At 37.3% G+C, this 22,674-nt stretch overlaps 3 protein-coding genes across 3 annotated transcripts; 2 read left to right on the plus strand and 1 right to left on the minus strand.

Annotated features, from left to right (window-relative positions):
- Nucleotides 1-636: 636 nt before the first annotated feature.
- Nucleotides 637-5,619, minus strand: LOC132112927 (kinesin-like protein KIF3B). The gene is made up of 8 exons (XM_059520689.1): nucleotides 3,915-5,619; nucleotides 3,728-3,829; nucleotides 3,497-3,619; nucleotides 2,141-2,259; nucleotides 1,910-2,026; nucleotides 1,710-1,818; nucleotides 874-1,031; nucleotides 637-777 (listed from the first exon to the last, which is right to left on the minus strand). Exons 1-8 carry the CDS (start codon nucleotides 5,352-5,354, stop codon nucleotides 672-674), a joined length of 2,274 nt encoding a protein of 757 aa, XP_059376672.1. The 5' UTR covers nucleotides 5,355-5,619; the 3' UTR covers nucleotides 637-671.
- Nucleotides 5,620-7,267: 1,648 nt separating this feature from the next.
- Nucleotides 7,268-10,419, plus strand: slc30a1b (solute carrier family 30 member 1b). Its single transcript, XM_059520690.1, has 2 exons — nucleotides 7,268-8,165; nucleotides 9,009-10,419. Exons 1-2 carry the CDS (start codon nucleotides 7,598-7,600, stop codon nucleotides 9,860-9,862), a joined length of 1,422 nt encoding a protein of 473 aa, XP_059376673.1. The 5' UTR covers nucleotides 7,268-7,597; the 3' UTR covers nucleotides 9,863-10,419.
- Nucleotides 10,420-12,991: 2,572 nt separating this feature from the next.
- On the plus strand, nucleotides 12,992-22,441 carry hadhab (hydroxyacyl-CoA dehydrogenase trifunctional multienzyme complex subunit alpha b). The gene is made up of 20 exons (XM_059520691.1): nucleotides 12,992-13,121; nucleotides 13,917-13,958; nucleotides 14,581-14,651; nucleotides 14,732-14,865; nucleotides 14,958-15,096; nucleotides 15,293-15,412; nucleotides 15,507-15,609; nucleotides 15,975-16,097; nucleotides 16,280-16,398; nucleotides 16,492-16,548; nucleotides 16,781-16,890; nucleotides 17,359-17,493; nucleotides 19,072-19,243; nucleotides 19,326-19,412; nucleotides 19,486-19,626; nucleotides 19,710-19,778; nucleotides 19,890-20,085; nucleotides 21,254-21,368; nucleotides 21,505-21,650; nucleotides 21,766-22,441. The coding sequence occupies exons 1-20, from the start codon at nucleotides 13,055-13,057 to the stop codon at nucleotides 21,909-21,911; spliced, it is 2,292 nt and encodes a 763-aa protein (XP_059376674.1). The 5' UTR covers nucleotides 12,992-13,054; the 3' UTR covers nucleotides 21,912-22,441.
- The last annotated feature ends 233 nt before the right edge of the window (nucleotides 22,442-22,674 follow it).

Raw genomic sequence — 22,674 nt, forward strand, 5'->3', positions numbered from 1 at the left:
GGCTTTTACTTTATAAAAAAAGAAGTAACAAATGCTTAATCCTAAATTTACTCTCCTTGCAAAGCATTTTGGGAACTACAGATCCACTGCCTGGTTATGTCAATGATTCATATAGTTTTAACACAAATGAATTGAGTAAACTCAAATTTTAAAGGTTAAACCTTGCCCCCTTGGCCTAATCTGAGCTTGTGATAAACCTCCCAGAGCACTGAAGCTAAAGTGGCCTACAATGGTATGTAACCAAGAGTCATATGATCTATGGTATACTGGCTTTCTTATTCAAACTCCTTCTATGCTTTTTCTTTAACCCTTTACATGACCTTCAATGCATTAGTGTTTCAGATGCTGTTTGTATGAAGTCATGGTTTGATGTTCACGTTTGTACAGTTCAGGATTGTATTTCTTGTTGTGCGGTAAACATTGAGAGATTGTTTGTTTGTGATCCATTTATTGTTCGCATTGCTGTTCAAGAATGACATCACAAGCTTAAACAGGATACACTAGCGTTTTCAAGTATACAGGAGACAGTTGTGCTTAAAAGGACTAAGCATTGATGCTAAAAAATCAAGATGATGAAAAAAAAACTAATGCCATCATTTAAAGCTCATAAAAACAGTGCAAAGAATAATTTAGTGCTTTCTATGCTTGCAGGCGTAGCATACTGTACAGGCTCATGGCTGGTAGGCTGCTGCACAAGCCCCCATCGAAGCTGGGCATTGGGGCCCAGGGGCCATGGAGCTGGCTGATGAAGAAGCAGATTGACTTGGCCCTTGGTACCTTGAGGAGTAAGAAAAGAACAAGGTTTAAATGCGGACAATTCATTTCAGCTTTCCTGGGAGCAGCTGAATAATAGATGATGTGCAGGGTACTCACCACGATCTGGCTTTCATGACCCGGGATGCGGTCGTCCGCTTTCTATAATGGCCAAAGTCACGTATCAAGTCTTGAGTCCTTATATCTGACCTCTGAAGATCCAGGGGCACCATGGTGGGTGGAGAAATGTCCAGCTCCAGAAGCATAATGTTCTCAGCCTGGGGCAACAAAAGATTTTTACAAGATTATACACTACAGTTCAAAAGATTGGGGTCAAGTTTTATCATTACTATTTAATAAGAAAAACATTGTATTATTCAGCATATTTATCAAATGTTACAAATGATTTGTGTTTCAAATAAATGCTGTTATTTTGAACTTTCTATTTGTCAAAGACTAATAAAAATATATCATGGCTTCCACAAGAATTAATTGTTAAATAATAAGAATACATTTTCATTGAGCACCAAATCAGAACATTATCATGATTTTCGAAGGATCATGTCACACTAAAGACTGGAGTAATGATGCTGAAATAACAAATAAGTGACTTAACAAATAAGTGATTTAAAAAATAATAATAATAATAATAAGTAATAGAAATGTTGAATAAGGGTTAAATAATTATGACATAGCGTATTACCAAAAAATATATATATTACATTATATACTGACATTATCACTTTTATTATGCCAGTAAACTGTTATAGATGCCATTTTTTATAAAATTCTGGATAAGTCTCTGGGGGTTGAATAATTTTGATTGCAACTGAAAATGCAGCCTTGTTGAGCAAAAGATTTAAACAAAAAGCTTTAAAAAAATTAATAAAGTAATATGTTTTATTCCATAATGATTGGGAATTTTTTTAAAATGACTATCTCTGTACAATACCAACCGTGTATCTAGAAGGAGACCCGGTTGACACAGCAGCTTGAGCATATTGACTGATTGGTCTCTTGTGTCCCACTACAGAAGTTGGCCTGCGTCGGACAAGAGGGGAGTTACTGGAAAATGAGAGAAAATACAATATCATCAGATAAGAACATCATCTTTTTTTTACTGTAATGTTAGGAAGAAAGCTGATATTTTACATACTTTTCAGAAGGAAGAAGAGGTAAGACTTTCCACTGGTCTTCCTCGCTGTCGAAGTGGAGACGATTTATGATCTTATTCTTTTCCTCTGGAGGAATGAAGTTCTCAATAATCAGGTTTCTGGTAAAATAATTCAAAGGGACAAGTGAAAAAAAAAAACCATCACAGCATGTACAGTAGTTTTGTCTTTGTATAGCTTATTTCAGAATAAATCTGAGGACAGGTGGGAAATACTTGAATTTCATCTCTCTTGTCAGCTCATTCATTGTCTGCTCCAGTTCCTGCCTCATTGTGACATGTTCATTGATGATATCTCCAATCTCAGACCTCACCAGCTGCAGCTTACTGTAAAACTGAGATGAACAACCAATGCAGTGTTGACTGGGGTGAAAATAAGACTAAAATATAAGCACTTAACATAACTAATGTCTGCTGTATTAAACAGGGTTAGTTTTGATTTTCCTATGAGCATCAAATACTCATGTTGTGAACATAATTTAAAGAACTGAATAAAAAACAGTACACTCTCTCTCCTCTGTGACACAGAAGAGCATAGCTGCCTGCGTTCAGCAGATACATGTATTCTCCAAAATGGTGAGAAGAGACACACATAGGAGAGAAATTATTAAATGAAGTCATTATTTTTGTTTCATTTGCGTACAAAAAGTATTCTCGTCACTTCATAACATTACGGTTGAACCACTGATGGCATGTGGACTATTCTGACGATGTTTTTCATACTGTTCTGGACCTTGACAGTGTAAGTTACTTGGCAGTCAATGGGACAGTCACAAGCCTCCCGGTTTTCATCCAAAATATGTTCAATTGTGTTCTGAAGACGAACAAAGCTTTCACGGATTTGGAACGACATTGGGGTAAGTGATTATTGACAATTTTTTCATTTTGGGGTGGAGTATCCTTTTAAGCAGGTAGTCTAAAGGACTAAATATCAGTCTAAATATGCCATGCCTGATGAAGACCCATGATACCTACAGTATAACCATGAACCAATTTTGACAGGGATAATGTACAATTAACCAGATATTATCTCAAAATAAACCAGCTATCAAGAGCTTGCTTATTGTGCCTATTGTACATTATAAGATTTATGAAAACATGCCATATAAATAAAAAATCTGGCCATAAAATATAGATTTAAATCAAAAGTAGCTGTAGATGTCAGTTATACAGTTTAGCTATCACTCAAGGCCCACCTTTGATAATATTCAAAGAACATCCTGTACTCATAAGGTAATATGTAAACTTAAACTAATTTTTTATACTAAATTTAAATACATTTAAGACTTTTTGGAGCCTTGGAAGTTTTCGGAGACTCCCTAGTTGGTCCCGACCCCCTGGTTGAGAACCACTTTTATATAAAAACATTTTTCAAAGATAATCAGAATTAAGTATACCTTACACGTAAGTCTAACATAATGTGCTAATGTGCTAGACTTACATTTCATTCTGTTACAAAAACAGTGAGCAGTGTGTGTGTGTGTGTGTGTGTGTGTGTGTGTGTGTGTGTGTGTGTGTGTGTGTGTGTGTGTGTGTGTGTGTGTGTGTGTGTGTGTGAGCGACCTTATGTACCTTTTTAAGTTTCTTGGTCTTAAATTCCACCTCTTGCTGTAGAGTGGTGAACGTCTCTTTCAGTTCAATTGTCTCCTCATCCTGTTCAAACATCAGCTGCTGCATCTCTCGTTCCATTCTTTCCTAGAAGGATTTATCACACACACATAAGAGATTCTGATTCTTCAAGTGTTTTTATGTTGTTTTTTATTATAATTACTATGTATATGGCTACTTTTGCACTACGGTCACCTGCTCAGCAATCTCTTGCCTCTTCAGTTCCAGCGTTCTCTGCTGTTCATTGGTGTGGTCAATGATGTTTTTCCCTCCAACCAGAAGCTTACTTTCCATAGCCTATAAAAAACATGGCACAAAGTATATGATGTGGTTTAGATTATAATCTGCATGAGGAAAAAAAAACTGTGTGGAAAGAACTAACCTTGTATTTTTCAATCAAAATTTCCATAGACTGTTGCTCCTTCAGCAACTCTACCACAGTCTTAGCTTTCTCATCTACGGTGCCAAGTTTCCTGCTAATGTCAGGCTTGTAATTAGCAGAGGTCTTGGCCATCTGCTGCTTCCACCAATAGTCTTCCACACTCTCCTCCTGAACGGTCTCTACGACCCCCACCTCTCCATCCATTGGAGTTTCCACCTCTCCACTGCTCATGCTCCTCTTCATCCTCATACTGTTTCTCCTCTGTCTCCTCTTTTCTTTCGCCAGCATCCCTCGTTCCTCGAGCTGCGCCTTCAGACGGGCTATTTCCTCTTGGAACTCACGGAGTAGGGCGTCTTTGGGGTCCTCGTTGATTTTTGGCTTGTTCCTGATGTTCTTCGCTCTGTTGGCATACCTCAGTGTCGTGAGCGTCTCATCGTAGTGGCATGAAGCTGGTCCAACAGTGGCCACCATAACGGTCTTTGAGTTGCCTCCGAGGGAGTCCTGTAACAGCCGGGTGAGTTTGGAATCCCGGTAGGGTATGTGGGTACTCTTCCCATCCACTAAAGCAGAGATAACATTTCCAAGAGCTGAAAGCGACAAGTTTATTTTCGCAGCCTCTTTAAACCGCTGTCCCTGTGCGCCTGTTTTGCTTTGCCGCTCACTGCCGGCCAGATCCACCAAGTTTAACTTTCCAACACGAATGTGGTCTTCACCATCAATTCCCATTTCACTGCATTCAATAGTTATGACAAAAATGGCATGAGATCTGGAGCTACGCTCATTCATTTTGGTAAATCCGACAGATCTTGATTGGTTCCCCAAGTTCATGGCATGCTCAATCTCCTTGATGTTCTTAGTCACCACAGATGAGAGATCTTTGACATAAACACCCAACTCTGGATTTTCTTTGAGCTCCAGTTTTTTATTGTTGTCCTTGCAGAGAAGGTCTCGTATCTCTTCTTGATATATTTCAATGTAAGACACTCTCACGAGATACTGTTGGTTCTGAGACCTGGATATGTGAGTGAAAATGTGCTGAAATGAATTTGGGATGACTCCCCTCCTCTCGGGGTCTGTGGGCACACCTTCCATTGTATATGTTTTGCCAGTGCCAGTTTGCCCATAAGCAAATACAGTTCCGTTGAAGCCGTGCAAAACGGAGTCAATAAGAGGTTTGCATGCATAGTCATAGAGCTCGTTTTGTTTCGAGCCCACGTCATAGACAGCATCAAACGCGAATGATTTTAAGAGGCCTCCGGATGATTTGGGATTACGCACGCTCACCTGTCCCAATCTGACATCTACTTCAACAATTCTTTCTTGATTCCTTGCCTCTTCCTTCTTGTTTAAAGGGCGGCAACGAACCACCACCTTCACCGCCTCTGATTTCTTGCCAATCGACATGGATCGCGGACGCAATAGGCTATTTCTCTTCATCATTTCTATGAAAAAGACTGTGCGTCTTTAATATTCTGCTATGTTATATATATGCATGCGAGGAAGGATTAAATGAAATACGCACATTCACATGCAGCCTTCACATACGCATTTGATTGCGGTAAATGTATGTCCATCCTATGAAAACAGGAGTGCAGAGCATCTTGGTCCAACGCCATCGTTATACTCCTCCTGATGCACCGAGCCGCGCGCATCTGCTGCTCCACCGGCGGCACACGCCCTGCTCCTCACAGACAATAGACGGAGCGCGCATCTGATAGGTAGAGGATGTTTCTTCTCTGCGTGATGTGCTGACGCACTCGGTGTGCAGGTTATAATCACTCAATTATGAGATTATTGGTGATTAAGTTATTATAAGTAATAGAGCACAAAAATGGTATATGGCTGAAAGAGTTCATTATAGTCAAAAATTGGACTAGGCTTATGTGACTTAACCTTCATGTTTGTTAGGGTTTGGGCGGAGTCAAAATCCTTTAATAGCTCAAAAATGTATTTAATTTATGTAGATTAATACACTTAAATTTGCAAGGGGAAACGTTACCATAAAAATATAACGATGGTGATAATAAATGCTAAAATACTAACATATATATATATATATACATTTACATTTAGTCATTAAGCAGACACTTTTATTCAAAGCGACTTAAAAAATGAGGACAATGGAAGCAATAAAAATCAACAAAAGAGCAATGCAAGTGCTATAACAAATCTCAGTTAGCTTAATGCAGTACATATAGCAAGGTTTTTAAAATCATATAATAAATACAAAGAAAACAAAAAATAAAATAGAAAGATATAGGGAAAAAATAGAGCAAGCCAGTGTTAGATGCCTTTTTTTCTTTTGTTAATTGTATAATAAATAATAATAATAATAATAATAAAAAATAAATAAATAAAATATATATATGTACACATGTGTGTGTGTGTGTTTGTGTGTGTGTGTGTGTGTGTGTGTGTGTGTAAAATACAAAATGATTAGAGCAGTAGTGTTAGTTTCTTTTTTCTTTTCTTTTTTAGAGAAAACAAGCTGTTAGTAAATAAGTAGAGTGCAAGTCTAAAGGGACATTTTCTTTTTTAAGAACAGAATAAGAATAGAGAGTGCTAGAGTTAGAGGGTCAAATAAAGATGGAAGAGGTACACGCACGCACGCACACACACACACACACACACTGTGACACACAATCACAATGAAACCAGCTTTTTTTTACAGCTAAATTAAATTTCATGTTATTCCATAGGCTATTTGATATATTATTTGATAGTATATGCTATAATATAGGCAGATAGATGGATGGACGGATGGATTGATGGATGGATAGATAGATAGATAGATAGATAGATAGATAGATAGATAGATAGATAGATAGATAGATAGATAGATAGATAGATAGATAGATAGATAGATAGATAGTAATTTAATTACATATACAGATGGGGGCTGCAAAATATACGTTCACAAAAATGCTATATAATAATCCTTGTTTCATCATCATTGTATTATTTATGTAATCTATCTGTCCGTCTGTCTGTCTGTCTGTCTATCTATCTATCTATCTATCTGCCTGCCTGCATTTGGTTTTCTCAGAATTTCGGGTCCAAAAATAAAATATAGTCGAAATAATATTTCGAACATAACATGATTAATATTACTGCACAATACTGAACTTTCAGGCTTGACAATCACGCTTATGTGACTGAATTACAATCAGTAAGTTTATGGCTAATGATAGTATTTCTTTATTACCAATGTGACTAATCTGTGCACACTTTGGAGTAATTTCCATCCATCTGCACTGATTGCTATGATCTACATTGTTCGAGCGGCTTCAGAATGTGTTCTCCCTGACCACGTGACTCCGGCGCTCAGTCATTCTCGGCCAATGGGACTGCGCGTCCCCGCTCGGACCGTGTGGAGAACTTTACCGGGTGCAAAGTCTCAAGTTTCGTTTAACTTGTCCTGAAGATTCATGAGCGTCTTTTATTCCATCATCAGTCTATAGCGGCCGGTGTTTCTGTCTAGAAGTATGAATGAATGTTTCGCTGTGCTGAATACTCTAGTGCGTCGCGCAACCAATAGCAACAGCGTTAACTAACGTGTTTATTTTCAACATTAATATCTTGTTAATGCCATAGACATCTAAAACCGTTTTTGTCACTAAAATGCAAATTATTACAAGTACTAAAATAAACGAATTAGTTTTTTTTCGCTGTTAAAGACAAGAATGGGTTTGGGACAGAACCGTCTGCGTTTGGTGTGTATGCTGTCTTTAACGCTTGCGTTTTTCTTTGTTGAAGTTGTGGTAAGCAGGATAACTGCGTCTCTCGCGATGTTGTCAGACTCTTTTCACATGCTGTCGGATGTAATAGCTTTGATAGTGGCTTTAATCGCGGTGAGTTTTGCGGAGACAGCCCGTGCCTCGAGTAAAAACACGTATGGATGGATCCGCGCAGAAGTGATGGGAGCGTTAGTGAACGCCGTGTTTCTGACGGCCCTCTGCTTCACGATTGTGTTAGAAGCCGTGGAGCGCTACACGCTGCCTCACGAGATCGAGAACCCACGCGTGGTCATTTGGGTGGGTGTTGCTGGGCTCCTGGTGAATGTGCTCGGTCTCTTCCTGTTCCACGGACACGCAGGGTTTGGTGGGCACGGACACTCTCACGGGGGTCACTCTCATCTTCACAAGACAAATCGCAGAGAGTATGAAAAACCAGAGACACGCGAAGAAGAATACAATTTCATGATAAAGAGCAACAGTTCTCCAGGAGACCAAACTTCTGATCTAAAATCAGGTATTCGATTTCAATTACAATTTATTTTATTTGTAAACAATATTGTATTAAATGTTATTTATTTATTTATATTATGATATTTAATTTAACACACATATATATAAATGAATGATTGTCACATTCTTTGAACACCTTGAAATATTAGGGGAAAAAAGATTTAAAATCATATTTTAAAAAAAGTCATGTTCCCATAGTCCTGGAAAACTTTGAAATATCAGGGAATGTCAAAAAAATCTTAAAATAAATAAACAAAAATCCTTAAAAAACGTAAAGGGAATGTCTGTAGTGAACTATTTTTTGTCATTAATATATATATATTTTTATTTATTTGCACGAACAGAAAAGTAATGGGAATTACATGAAAATTCAGAAAGTGCAGGAACCCTGTCTTTAAAATCATGGAATATCAGGGAATTTCAAAAGTGTGATTTCCAAGCCTGGAATAGTCATCAGAATTAATAAGATCATAAAACGATCATGGAAATGTATATAGTCAACATCATTTTTGCACTGTATTTTACAGTACATGTACTCGCAGTGTAGAAATTGAAGTACATGTACTTTAGCTAGAAATTGGTATCCAGTCAAAAACATGGAAATGAAAGTGTGGAACGGTGTCTTAAAAAGTCAACCCAGTTTTCTGTGGTAAATATTTTCTTCTATTTTTATTACCTTTTTAGTGCAGAAAAATCTATATTAGTATTTAAAAAAAAAAATTATATATATATATATGTTTTAAAGTGTTAAAACCCTGGTATAAGTTCAAAGAAATAGCTTGGCCATATTTTTATGCACACAACCTAATGAAAATAATTTTTCTGCTCATTTTGTTGACTTTTCCAGACAGCCTAAACCTCAGAATCACTGCTAAGGGCTCGTTGGAGGACTTGGATCACAGCTCTGAGTCGGCCTCCCAGATGAACATGCGTGGGGTGTTCTTGCACGTGCTCGGTGACGCGTTAGGGTCCGTCATTGTGGTCGTCAACGCCTTGATCTTTACTTTTGTGTGGACGCCATGTCACAGCGACACAGTCTGTTTCAACCCCTGCCGCAGCAGCCACTTGACTGAACACCAACATGTTAATACCACAGTCCTGAGCATATCCAAAACACCCGACAGGATGCCCAGAACTGTGTCTGTGGCCGGCCCATGCTGGGTGCTTTACCTGGACCCAACGTTGTGTCTAATAATGGTGTGTATTTTGCTCTACACAACTTTCCCTCTCCTAAAGGAGTCGGCTCTGATTCTCCTACAAACAGTCCCCAAACAGATTGATATGCACAAGCTGAATGGGAAGCTAAGGAGCTTGGATGGAGTTAAGGCCGTTCATGACCTGCATATCTGGCAGCTGGCTGGGTCTCGCATTATTGCAACCGCTCACATCAAATGCACGGATCCAGCTTCTTACATGGATATTGCCAAACGCATTAAAGACATCTTCCACGATGAAGGCATCCATGCTACTACTGTCCAGCCAGAATTTTCTCCCATTTCTGAAGGATCTGGTGACTCACAGTGTGAGCTTTCCTGCCGAAGTCAATGCAAACCCAAGCTATGTTGTAATCTCACTAAGAGGGCTAAGCCAGAGTCGGAGTTGACTAAGAGGAAAGAAGAGTCCTGCAGGCACACTGTAGGATGGGCTGATCGAAAAGAAGTGGAGGATACTGTACATACGGAGATGGAATCAACGGTTTAGGTCAAGAAGGACATTATATTGCATGAGTTGCACATGTCCGTTTGCTCATAGCTGATTGTTGCAGGAAAAATTAGGGCAATTGGCTGGACTACTTCAAATCTGCTTATTGCAGAAGTATATATTTTAGAGAGCTGGGTTTGTTAAACCCAACAACATTCAGTTCATCAGTTCATGCTGTGTTCTGTATATAATCCTGATATATATAGTATAAATGAAGTTTATTCTTATGTTTATTTGTTCTTATTGATTACTAGATAGATAGGTAATAAAGGTCACTTTACGTTTCTACAAATGAAGACATATTGATGCATAGTAATAGCTGAAATTTTTGTTTTTTCATAAATAGTTTGTTATATTTCAAAAATATGCCTATTCCTGGCATATTAGTGTGTTTTTTAAGACTGAACCTGCTTACTGCAGAAGTATATTTGATTAGATTTAATGCTGTGTTCAATATGTAAACCTGATTTATAAAAACTGAATGCAAATTTATCCATATTTTGTATGTTGTTTATTACTGATTGCTATATAGATAGATATTAAAGGTCACTTTACATATTCAAAATTAAGATTAGGATTATTATAGAACATGTCTTTGCACAACGCTGCAAAATGAACCTAATATTCTGTTATTTGGTTTATGAGGCATCCAGCTGATTTAAACTTGAGATGCAGCAGTAAGTGGTGTCCTCTCACACAAAATGACAGCTTGCTCCTTGCACAGCTGTACAAACAGATCATGTCTTTAATGGACCTTGGAACCCACTGCACTCATACAAAAGTACACAAACACTGAGATAAGTCTTTAGTGACTGTAGGTTGAATTCCTTAAATAGATTTCTACTCTTGCATGGCCATGTGGAGGATCAGGGGATGTTTGTTATGAAACAACAGTATTGGGATAAGGGTGGGGAGCACTTAATGAGGGCAGTGTGATGCAATCAGTAAAGCAGTGTATAGGGCCCTGTTTCAGAACAATGGAGAATTGTTCTTATTCAGTCGTTGCATAGTCTTCAAATCAATCCTCTAGGATAAGAGACCTGATGTGTGTCTACTACTGTAACAATTCATAATTGATTGACAGCTATTGACAGTCATGCAGCAATCAGTGAGCTGTTTGCATTGCTGTAAATCTCTAAGGAGATTTTTTTCTGCTTCTTAAGCAGGTTTAATGTGGAAAAGTTCACTTGAACCTATTGACTGTTGAACTGAGAGTATGATGAAGGGGCTGGGGATGACCGAATTTATCATGTGAGAACGGTCCCGAGTTCAGATGGAACTCATTGTGAAAGTACAAGCCTTACAATGAGACCACTGTAACATGCACATACAAAATATAAAGAACATAACCTTTTGCCTGATTAGTACAATAGTGCTTCATTATGGACATTACCTTCCAGAAAACACATGACATTCCAGCTATATAATTTATTCATACTTTTTAGTCCTTTCATTACTTACTAAAGGCTCATTCACAGCAAGGGCACTAACTGTAATAATAACCATAAAGATATAGTGTTAGAAATCTTTGTAAATTTCAAATGATCCACAGCACAGTGGAACTACATTATTATTAAAATGTCTTTCAAAATGAAGGATAAAATGTTGACAGCCAATCAGAATCCATCTTGCTTGAGGAGGAAGCAACTGCAGCACATGCTTATAATAAACGGAATGTTGTGTGTGAGTGCTAATATAGTTATCGTTATCTTTGTAGTGATTGTCCTTGGTGTGAGTGAGTGGGGCATATTTGGTAATGCAAAAACGCAGATTACTATCAAATTTACAACTCACAACAATATCGTTCCCAGGTATTACTAATATTTTGGCAATTTTTATTCATTGTCAACGTTGTAATCCCTTGCAATCGGGATCACCAAAGACAGCATTCATAAATAGGCCTACATAAATAAATGAACGGGTTTGATCCCATCCAAAACTGGTTTATATGGATTATTTATGGTGCTTTTACATGAAACTCCACATTTTAATCCCTAATTACTTGCATTTTATAGACCTGTACACGGCCAAAATATTTACTAAAAATAATGAAAATTATGAGTTTTAATTTGGGGTGAACTATGACTTTAAGAAACATTAGTTACAACATAAGAAATACAGCAAAGTCACAATAAAGACGAGCGCGGGTAAATTACAAAGTTAGTGCAATTACTAATGTCCTACCCACGCACTGTGTCCTTCAGAGATCATTTTATTGCGTGTTTGCCATCTTGTGGATGAACAAAAGATTGCAGGCTTTCAATTGAGGGTATATTGTTAGTTATCAGGGTTATTATTAGTTGACTAAAGCAAACTAAGTCCATAAAAAAAAATATATATATATTGAAATAAAATAAAAGTTATCTGAAATAAAATATAACAAAAATTAAAATGATTTTATTACAGATAGTTGCCAAGTCATTTTATTTTAAATTAGTTTATGCACCTAACTAAAATAAAACTGAAATAAAATAAAAAATTAGAAATTAAAACATAAATATGTAACAGAAAATTCATTCAAAATACTAATAAAAACTAATATCTTAATGATACTAATATCACAGGCATTAAATGATCATAAACCACATGCACAAAGTCATGTATGAAGATATATAAACTGGGGGTCCCTCTGTTGCTGATTTAGTTTTTCCTAAAGTGCACGCAATATTATATTTTCAGCATAACATATTGAGTAAAATGTAAATGAATTTCAAATGTGTTAGTAATAAACGTCCTTTTTTTGCTTTATCCATATGATTTGAGAAGCTAATTTAATTAGTAACCTATAATTATGCAGAAATATTTAATTCTATAAACTGAATTTATTTAAATATTCATATAATTAAAATTATATATATATACATATATATATATATATATATATATATATATATATATATATATATATATATATATATATATATATATATATATATGTGTGTGTGTGTGTGTGTGTATGTGTGTGTGTATGCATATTATATATTATTATATATTTGTAATACACAGATCTTTTTCACGTCTTATACATTGACTCATTACCTGAGGTTGGTGGTTTGCTCGTGATCAGCAGGTCTGTGTCTGTGGTGTGTAGTCAAAGACATGTTTCCTCCTCCTCCAGTCTTCCGCCTGCTGTCTGTCATCATTACACACACACACACACACACACACACACACACACATTGACCTCCAAACATGGCCGGCATACGAGCCCTCGGTTCCCTCTCCAGACTCACAGCCAGAAGATATACCCTGCTTCCAGGTACTTCTCACATCCACAATCTTTTCTTACATTTCTTTACACCCCTATCGTGTTTCTCTTTGACACTTGCATTAATAAACCACAACTAGAGCAGTCACACTGCACTGCAGTAGCTTAGCTCAACTGCTAACTAACTCAGGGTCTGGTGAAGAATGTTAATTGTGACTGTATACGTTTCTTGCTCGTGCAATTTGCATTGCAATAATGTTACGGTGTACGCAACGAAAGGCTAGCGTTGATAAATGCTGTTTTTATTTTATTTACAGCAGAGTTCGTGCACTGACATGCTGTTCCCACTCATGTGACTAATACTGGACATTATTTGTGAATGCATGACTAAACGAGTAAATTACAAAAAATAAATATCCATATACACGTGTTTAATCTGGAGTCGTTCCCTCTGCTATTGAAAACTAGTGTAATCTGGGCTGTTTGGAAGAGACCTGCTGCTTGGTTTCTAATACATAATATACAAATTAATGTTACATTATGACTAATAAGTCTGAATTGTTAACAGTCAGAGACACTTTGCATTCATTATATAATGTTTTATCATCATTGGGAAGTGTATGACTTTATCATTGTGGTTGAAGTGTAGGTTAAGGGGAAACTAGGTTAAAGTTCACCTGTGACTGTACTTCTGGAGTAATGTCCTCTACAGGACGCTATACGTTTTTCTGTGTAATTTATCACTGGTTATAGGTTTTTATATTTGGTATTATGACTTTGTGAGACCCTTCTGTGGTTTTTGCACATATGTATCACTATTTACTTTTTTTTTTCCATCCAATAAAGGTGTCACCAGACGGACCTTTAGAGTTGCTGCTTGTATGATGGGTAAAATCATTATATATTACATAAAATAAAATTGAAGTGTGTGTATGTACATACATGCATATGGATAAAAGTTGAGATGTCCCTTTTTGGGGACTGCATCATGCATATATATTATATGAACTTACATATAATGCAAATACCTAGTGGTCTGAAGGATTGTGGCAAAGATTGATAAATATTTAAGTTGACATTAGTATTTTAGGGCTGCGCTGTGAGTATTTCAGTGTCATTGAATGATTCTTGTTCTTTAATATGCATGACAAGATTTTTTGGTATGCAGATTATTGTTACACTTAATGAAATTTTTTCATTCAATCATGATAAAAATGTATGATGTCATTTCTTGCTCAGAAATGATCAAATAAGCAACACATTCTACTGAACAAACAAGTAAAAACAAAATTGAAAGCTGTATTAAAGTCTTATTGTTTTGATGCCTATATATATGTATAAATATATATATATATATATATATATATATATATATATATATATATATATATATATATATATATATATCTCGTGTGTGTGTGTGTAACATTTATTTGGTGTTTTTTATAATGTCATTTATTTCATGTATTGATTGGTTGTTCATTTTCATGTCTTTTGGGTGTTTCCTCAGCTCGTACACATGTGAACTATGAGATCAAGGGAGATGTAGCTGTGATCCGTATGAATGACCCCAGTGCACGGGTAATGATCATCTCGAAACAATGCATTTATGCATTCAAATGATATTATGATCTGTCACAATGTGTTTTTGTGGGGTCTAGGTCAACACGCTGTCTGTTCAAATGCAAAGGGAGATGACAGAAGTCATGGATGAGGTTTGGGGAAACAATGCTGTGCAGAGCGTTGTTCTCATCTCATCCAAACCCGGCAGCTTCATTGCAGGGGCAGACCTTAAGTTAGTATCAGGATTCACAATATGTTTCCTAGCTGATTGTTGTGATCATCCTCAAAGACAGTGCTGATATCTTGCCTGTACCATGCATTTAGCATGATTCAGGCCTGTACGACTGCAGAGGAGGTCACTTCCCTTTCTCAAGAGGGCCAGAAGATGTTTGAGAAGATTGAGAAGTCTCCTAAGCCTATTGTCGCTGCCATTAATGGATCATGCCTTGGTGGAGGATTAGAGGTATTTTTGGATTTGTTTGTATTTGTAGTCATTTTCTTCTTCCACTTGGAAGTTGCACCTAATTTTTTGAAATGTTCTAGATATGGTTTTATCATTTGTTGATGATTATTAGTTATACAAACAATAAATAATATAACTGAGAAGCATTTAGTTCTACAGAAAAAATGTGTTGGTATTGTGTATTTTGTCTTTGTAGTTCGCCATTGCGTGTCAGTACAGAATAGCCACCAAGAGTAAGAAGACGGTTCTGGGCTGCCCTGAGGTCATGCTCGGCCTTCTGCCTGGAGCTGGAGGAACACAGAGACTGCCCAAAATGGTCAGTAATATGCCAACATTCATTTAGTAATGATTCTCTTGATTGATTCGTCACAACTCAAGTCTGATTGTTCTTGCACATGTGTTTTATACAGCTTGGTCTTCCCAGTGCTTTTGATATGGTGCTGACAGGAAGGAGCATCCGTCCAGATAAAGCCAAGAAAATGGGACTGGTTCACCAGCTGGTGGATACTCTTGGTAAAACCGTTTCTCTATATGTGTATGTTAAACAGTAAAATGTAATTACAGTAATAAACAATGCAGTTGTGTATGTTAAACTGTAATATTGTGAAATATTTTCACATGATCTGTCAGAAAATGGTTATGCTACTCAGTATATTTATATATATCTATGTATGCATGTATGTGTATATATATATATTATAATTTACTGTTTTTTGGCAACCATATTTTTTTTTATAAATAGAAAATTTAAAAGAATAGTATTTATTTTTTAATATATGTTTTTATAGAAGCATTAAAGTCTTTACTGTCATTTTTGATCTATTTATTACATGCATGTTGAATGAAAGTATTAATTTATTAAAAAACAACAACAACAGGGCCTGGATTGAAGAGTCCAGAGGAGAGGACCATTGAATACTTGGAGGAAGTAGCTGTGGAGGCTGCCAGGGGGCTTGCTAAGAAGCAAATCCCACTTACCAAAGAAAAGGGCTTGATGCAGAGTAAGTGCTTGAAGTAGTCAAATTAGTTGACAATTATGTGTCTAAAATAATACAATTGAATTAGGCTTTTGCGTATTTGAGATTTAAAACTTTTAATCTTTTGCTAGATTAAGACTATTGCCTCTATGCACCATAATTTTGGTTTTTCACTGAAATTCATATAGCTAATTATTTCCTTGCAGAAATTCAAGACTACGTCATGAGTTACCCGTTTGTGAGACAGCAGATCTACAATACAGTTCAGAAGAAAGTCATGAAACAGACCAAGGGACTGTACCCTGCCCCACTGAAAATAATTGAAGTATGATATTTGTTATTAAGTGCTCAGCGGTGATGTGTTATCATAAATCATGGTAGTAATAAATATGTATGTTCTGCTTGTTTTCTCTTTCAGTGTGTGAAGGCTGGTCTGGAGCAGGGTCCGACTGCAGGTTACCTGGCTGAGTCACAGGTGCTGTGAAAGTGTTTCAATTATTTAATCTACAATAAACCCCAATCTTGCGACACTTCATTTAATGTCTCATGAATTATTGCACTCGACTACACATCTCATGCTTTTTTGTTCCCCTCAAAACCTCACTCGTATTTCTGACCAGGTGTATTTTTTGAACTGGTTTAATGCAGACTGTGGTTAAAATGAAAGAGTATTAACATTTAATATGCCCTTCTTATGTCCATTTCAGAATTTTGGCAAGTTAGCCATGACCCCTGAGTCTAAAGCACTTATTGGCCTTTACCACGGTCAGGTCACATGCAAGAAGAATCGATTTGGAACCCCTGCGAAGGAAGTAAAGTATGTATATTCTTACTCTATTATCATGTGTTATCATTGACAGTTGCTGCATGACTTGATTTATAATGCAGCTACTTAAAGCTGCAGTCCGTTACTTTTTTTGGTTAAAAATGATCCAGAATCAATTTTTAAGTAGGTAAATAAGCTCCTTACCTTAGCCCAATTCACAACAGTAAGCTTATAATAATGTTTTCTAATTTGAGTGGTACTGGTAGGTTTTCGTGGGAAATTCGAGCATGGCACTGCGTCATTACGTCACGTCTGTGAGCCATGCATCAAAACATTAGACTCATCCATCTTGAGTCCATGCCGATGCACAACCCACATAAAGAAAAAAATTCTGCAAATAACTGCAATGGCAAGTTTCAAACAGAGATGGCGACAAAGAGCCTAAACTTATGGACTGCGGCTTCAATGATTTATCTTTAATGCTTGTAAAATGTATTTTTCTTGATTTTCTGTTTGTAGAACACTTGCTATCTTGGGAGCAGGGCTAATGGGTGCTGGCATTGCTCAAGTGACTGTAGATAAAGGCATTCACACCATTCTTAAGGACACAACACTGGAGGGACTCAGTCGTGGAGAGCAGCAAGTCTATAAAGGGTGAGTATTAAAGGGATAGTTCACCCCAAAATTTAAATTCTGTCATTATTTACTCACCCTCATGTCGTTCCAAAACCGTAAGACCTTTGTTCATCGTCAGAACACAAATGAAGATATTCTTGATGAAATCTGAGAGCTTTCTGACCCTCTCATAGACAGCAACGCAACCGAAACATTCAAGGCCCAGTAAGGTAGTAAGGATATTGACTACGTTTACATGGACATCAGTTGTCTAATTATTGACCTTATTCGAAATAAGACAATATGTGACCATGGAACACAAAACCAGTCTCAAGTCGCAGGGGTATATTTGTAGCAGTAGCTACAAAAAAACGTTTGTATGGGTCAAAATGATAGATTTTTCTTTTATGCCAAAAATAATTGGGATATTAAGTAAAGATCATGTTCCATGAAGATATTTTGTAAATTTCCTACCGTAAATATATCAAAACGTAATTTTTGATTAGTAATATACATTGCTAAGAATTCATTTGGACAACTTTAAAGGCTATTTTTTCAGTGTTTCGATTTTTTGGCACCCTCAGATTCCGGATTTTCAAATAGTTGTATCTCAGCCAAATATTGTCCGATCCTAATAAACCGTACATCAATGGAAAGCTTATTTCTTCACCATGTATAAATATAAATTTTGAGAAAAAATGACACTTAAGACTGGTTTTATGGTCCCGGGTCACATATTATGATTAACCCCTGTTTCACACTGCAAGCGTGAGCGGTGCGCGAGCAGCGCGTCCGCGCAACTACATCGTCACTGCAGCAGCAGACTCTCGCGAGTATTCACACTGGAAGCGTATAAGTACAGCATCACAGCAGCGGCTGCAAAGCGTGTTCGGCAGACAGTATAACCATTTCAAACAATGGGTATAATTCTTTCAACATTTGTTTTTATAACAATACACCATACTTTCACCCAAAACGATTAATTAAAAAGTTTATATGGGTAAATACATATTTGTTATACTTAATTTTCTTTTCTGGCATAATTGTTAAAACACTAGACATTGGCATTGTTGTTAAAACATGCTTATTCTGTGCATTTTGAGCACGTTTTGTGTTAAATCACATTTATTTTGTCCATCAAAAGTGTGCTTTCACCTTAATTGAGCGTGAGCAGCACAGCAAAAATAGACCGGACGCTGAAACCCCCGCTGCACTGCTGTTCACGCGCTGCTCCTGCTTGACGCTCACGCGTTGCTCCTGGTCCCGGTGTGAATGCACTCATTGATTAACATGGACGCCGAAAAAAATACGCGCTGCTCGCGCGCCGCTCACGCTTGCGGTGTGAAACCGGAGTAAGGTGTTTACATGAGTTGCTTTTGCAATATTCCTTTCAAGTTCCCGTTTTACATAATATAGTAAATAAAACGATTAATGGCACACGTCATTACACTCCACACCACGCCATCCAATGTCCCCTCCAGAATTTCACGAATAAAAATTTGTCTTTGTTTTTATGCCATATTTTTAATTTACTGAAAGCAGGAAAAATGATTCTGTTTTTATATTTTATTTTATTTTTAATTTGATTTAATTGTGTACATTTTCTGTTCTTTTCAGGCTAAATGACAAGACTAAGAAGAAGAGTATAACATCATTCGAAAGGGACAGTTTTCTCTCCAACCTAACTGGACAGCTGGACTACAATGGCTTTAATAAAGCTGACATGGTCATCGAAGCTGTTTTTGAGGACCTGAGCATCAAACACAAAGTCCTAAAAGAAGTCGAAGCAGTAAGTTAATATCTAACAAGACTGAGATTTCAAATTCTCCTGAATACTAAAGCTTTGACGAAACCATATTTTCTCCTTCCAGATGATTCCTCCACATTGTATATTTGCTACCAACACATCTGCTTTACCAATCAAAGATATTGCAGCTGTCAGCAAGCGACCTGAAAAGGTAAGAAACTTGAGTTCTAGACCACAATGTGAAGTTAAGAGACGATCTGGAACATGTTACTTGTTTGTTTCAGGTGATTGGAATGCACTACTTTTCTCCAGTCGACAAGATGCAGCTACTGGAGATCATCACCACTGATAAAACCTCCAAGGACACAACGGCCTCCGCGGTGGCGGTCGGCCTAAAGCAAGGCAAAGTCATTATCGTCGTCGGGGTGAGACAGAGATTTTCAAAAGGTACCTTTTATGGGTCCGTTATCCAATGTTTGGATTAACAAATTGCAATGTTTGTCTTCAGGACGGACCAGGTTTCTACACCACCAGATGTTTAGCTCCCATGTTGGCTGAGGCAGTGCGTGTATTACAGGTTTGTATATTTCCTTCTGCTGTAAAAGTGTTATACATAAAAACCAGGCTATGATGACACTCTTGATAGTAACATGCCTAATATGCAGATCTTTGTATTTTCTACATACAGGAAGGTGTCGACCCCAAGAAGCTGGATTCCCTGACCACAGGCTTTGGTTTCCCTGTTGGTGCTGCGACCCTGGCTGATGAAGTGGGCATTGATGTGGCAGCTCATGTGGCTGAAGACCTCGGCAAGGCCTTCGGCTCCAGATTTGGAGGGGGAAATATTGAGGTTTTGAAGAGCATGGTGGACAAAGGATTTAAAGGTACGTTCTTTATCTTAAGGACAAAGTGTACTTCAGTTTTGATGTGAACGTGTTTGCATACAGCTGTGTTAATTATTTTGGTAGTGTTCATTTTCTATTTTGTCAGCAGTTAAATACTAATTTAAAGGGATATTTCACCCAAAAATGAAAATTCTGTCATTTAATTACTCACCCTCATGTCATTGCAAACATGTAAGACTTTTGTTAATCTTCAGAATACAAATGAAGATATTTTTGAAGCATTCCGAAAGCTCTCTGACCCTCTCATAAGAGCCTTTCGCACCGCTTTAGTTCCAGAACTAAATGTACAGTACTAAAGTACTGGGATGATTTTGCGCAAACTGTTTCCCAGTAACATTTAAAGGGTTTCAGTCGCACTGACCGTGTGTACTAGGATGTGACGTAAGCCGGTTGACAGCGATGTAATTAGTGTGCAGCGTTCAACAACGTTAACAAAGAAGAACAACTTTAATAAGAGGAGGATGGAGGACGCCGTGATCGCAGCTTTGTTTTTGTTGTGTCTCGCGGGTTTCACAATAATGGACATGGAATGTCGACGTATATGTAAAGCGATTGAAAGAAAGGAAAGGAGAACTAAGAATCTCCAATGACACACATTTGCTACAGCGTCCGTCCTTCTATCGCTGTTAATCATACTTGCGAAATAAACTGACACAATGTTTACAGTATGTTACACGCCGTTTTAAATCATGGCGGGTGAGGGCGTTTTCGAACGCGTCTGGCCAATCAATGTCTATTTACGTCACGGTTAGGCCCTGCTCCAGATTATATTAGATCCAGATTAGATCAGATTATTTTTGGTTCTCAAAAAATATTGTTTACATTCAGATCAAAGCATAAACAACGTATCCATGTGGTGCTGCTGAGACAGAACAGCATACGTTGTTTATGTGTGTGATACTCTCCAAAATGACACAGAGGAGATGAATTGTTGAATAAAGTCAATACTTTTGTTTTCTTTGTGCACAAAAAGTATTCTCGTAGCTTCGTAAAGTTACGGTTGAAACATACGTCACATGTAATTAATGAAAGAGTTTTCATTTATGGGTGAACTATCCCTTTAAGGCTTAATCTCTAGCGACCTTTTAGTGACCTTAACATGTTCGGTACAATTTGTCATTAATATTTCTACCTTATTCGCAATTAGGCCGTAAATCAGGTAAGGGCTGCTACATCTACCAGCCTGGACTTAAACGCAGGGATGTGAACACAGAAGCTCTGGAGATTTTGGAGTCATACAAGCTTACGCCAAATGCTGCTATGTAAGTTGTTCAGACTCTTTAGCTCCAATTCAAAGGACAGATGCAGTGTTATTGTTCTGTATTAGGGTAATTTATCGTTTTTCATCCAAGAAGAAAAATTTTTGTCATCACTGCAGCTTTCTGTCTCTCCACCCAGATCTTCAGACTCAGATATTCAGTACAGGTTGGTGTCCCGTTTTGTGAATGAGGCTGTTCTGTGTTTGCAAGAGGGAATCCTTGCCAATCCAGTGGAGGGTGACATTGGGGCCGTGTTCGGTCTCGGCTTTCCACCCTGCCTTGGAGGTGAGAGTCCAAAGTCTAGATTTACTTTGATATGAACTTATCCTTAAACTGTACACAAAATCTTAAAGAATAATGTGCATTCAGTCCCATCATGATGTGAATGATCTAATTGCAGGACCCTTCAGGTTTGTGGACAGCTTTGGTGCAGACAAACTTGTGGAGAAGATGAGAAAGTTTGAGGAGGTCTTCGGGAACCAGTTTACGCCTTGTCAGCTTCTGCTCGATCACGCCAAGGATCCGAGCAAGAAATTTCACAAGTGACTTTAGCCGTCATGTGCCATTACTACTTCTTTGAAGTTTCAGAGATTCACGTGAACAAGTGATCGCGATTGTGCACTTAAAGCGAAAATACAGATTGTGAAGAGCCTTTGTGTTCCTTAAAACAGACATAATACGTTAAAATATGAAAAATCACTTTTCCCGTAAGATGCCATGTGCGTGACTAATATTCAGGTAGACTTTGGCCAAGCGATAGCCTTTCACTGAATTAAATGAATTCGTTTTTGAGTTGTTTTTGTATATTAATGAACTCTTTAGGTGAAATTGTTTTCTAATGATTGTGTACAAACTGTACAGGCAAAGACATCAGGCGCATTCCAGTACAGCCCAGGTGTCAAAATCAAAACCTAATGCTCTTCCTCATGTTTTTGCAGGATATAGTCCAAAAGCAGTTGTCTGTAAAATAACTCTTTTAATTTCAGTGAGCTTTGATGCTCAGTCTGTCTCTCTGGACACAGAACGTGGCCTACATAAAAAATGAATGTCAGTGAATTAAATGAAATGTTCACATCTTTTGTGATTATGGTGTTTTTATTGAGCCCAAATGTTTTTTTTACAAATGGGACAATTTAGGTCATGTCAGCTTCTCGTGTTATAAGCATGATGTAGACATGCAGAGCTGTTATGATACATTTCAAACAGGGTGATAATGTTAACTACCTACTGTCATAAAAATGTCTATGAAACACACATTACATTTTATAATGACAAACTTGATTATTAAAAACAGGATGCATATTCAAAT

Source organism: Carassius carassius, chromosome 32 (genome assembly GCF_963082965.1).
Source record: "Carassius carassius chromosome 32, fCarCar2.1, whole genome shotgun sequence".
NCBI lineage: Eukaryota > Metazoa > Chordata > Actinopteri > Cypriniformes > Cyprinidae > Carassius > Carassius carassius.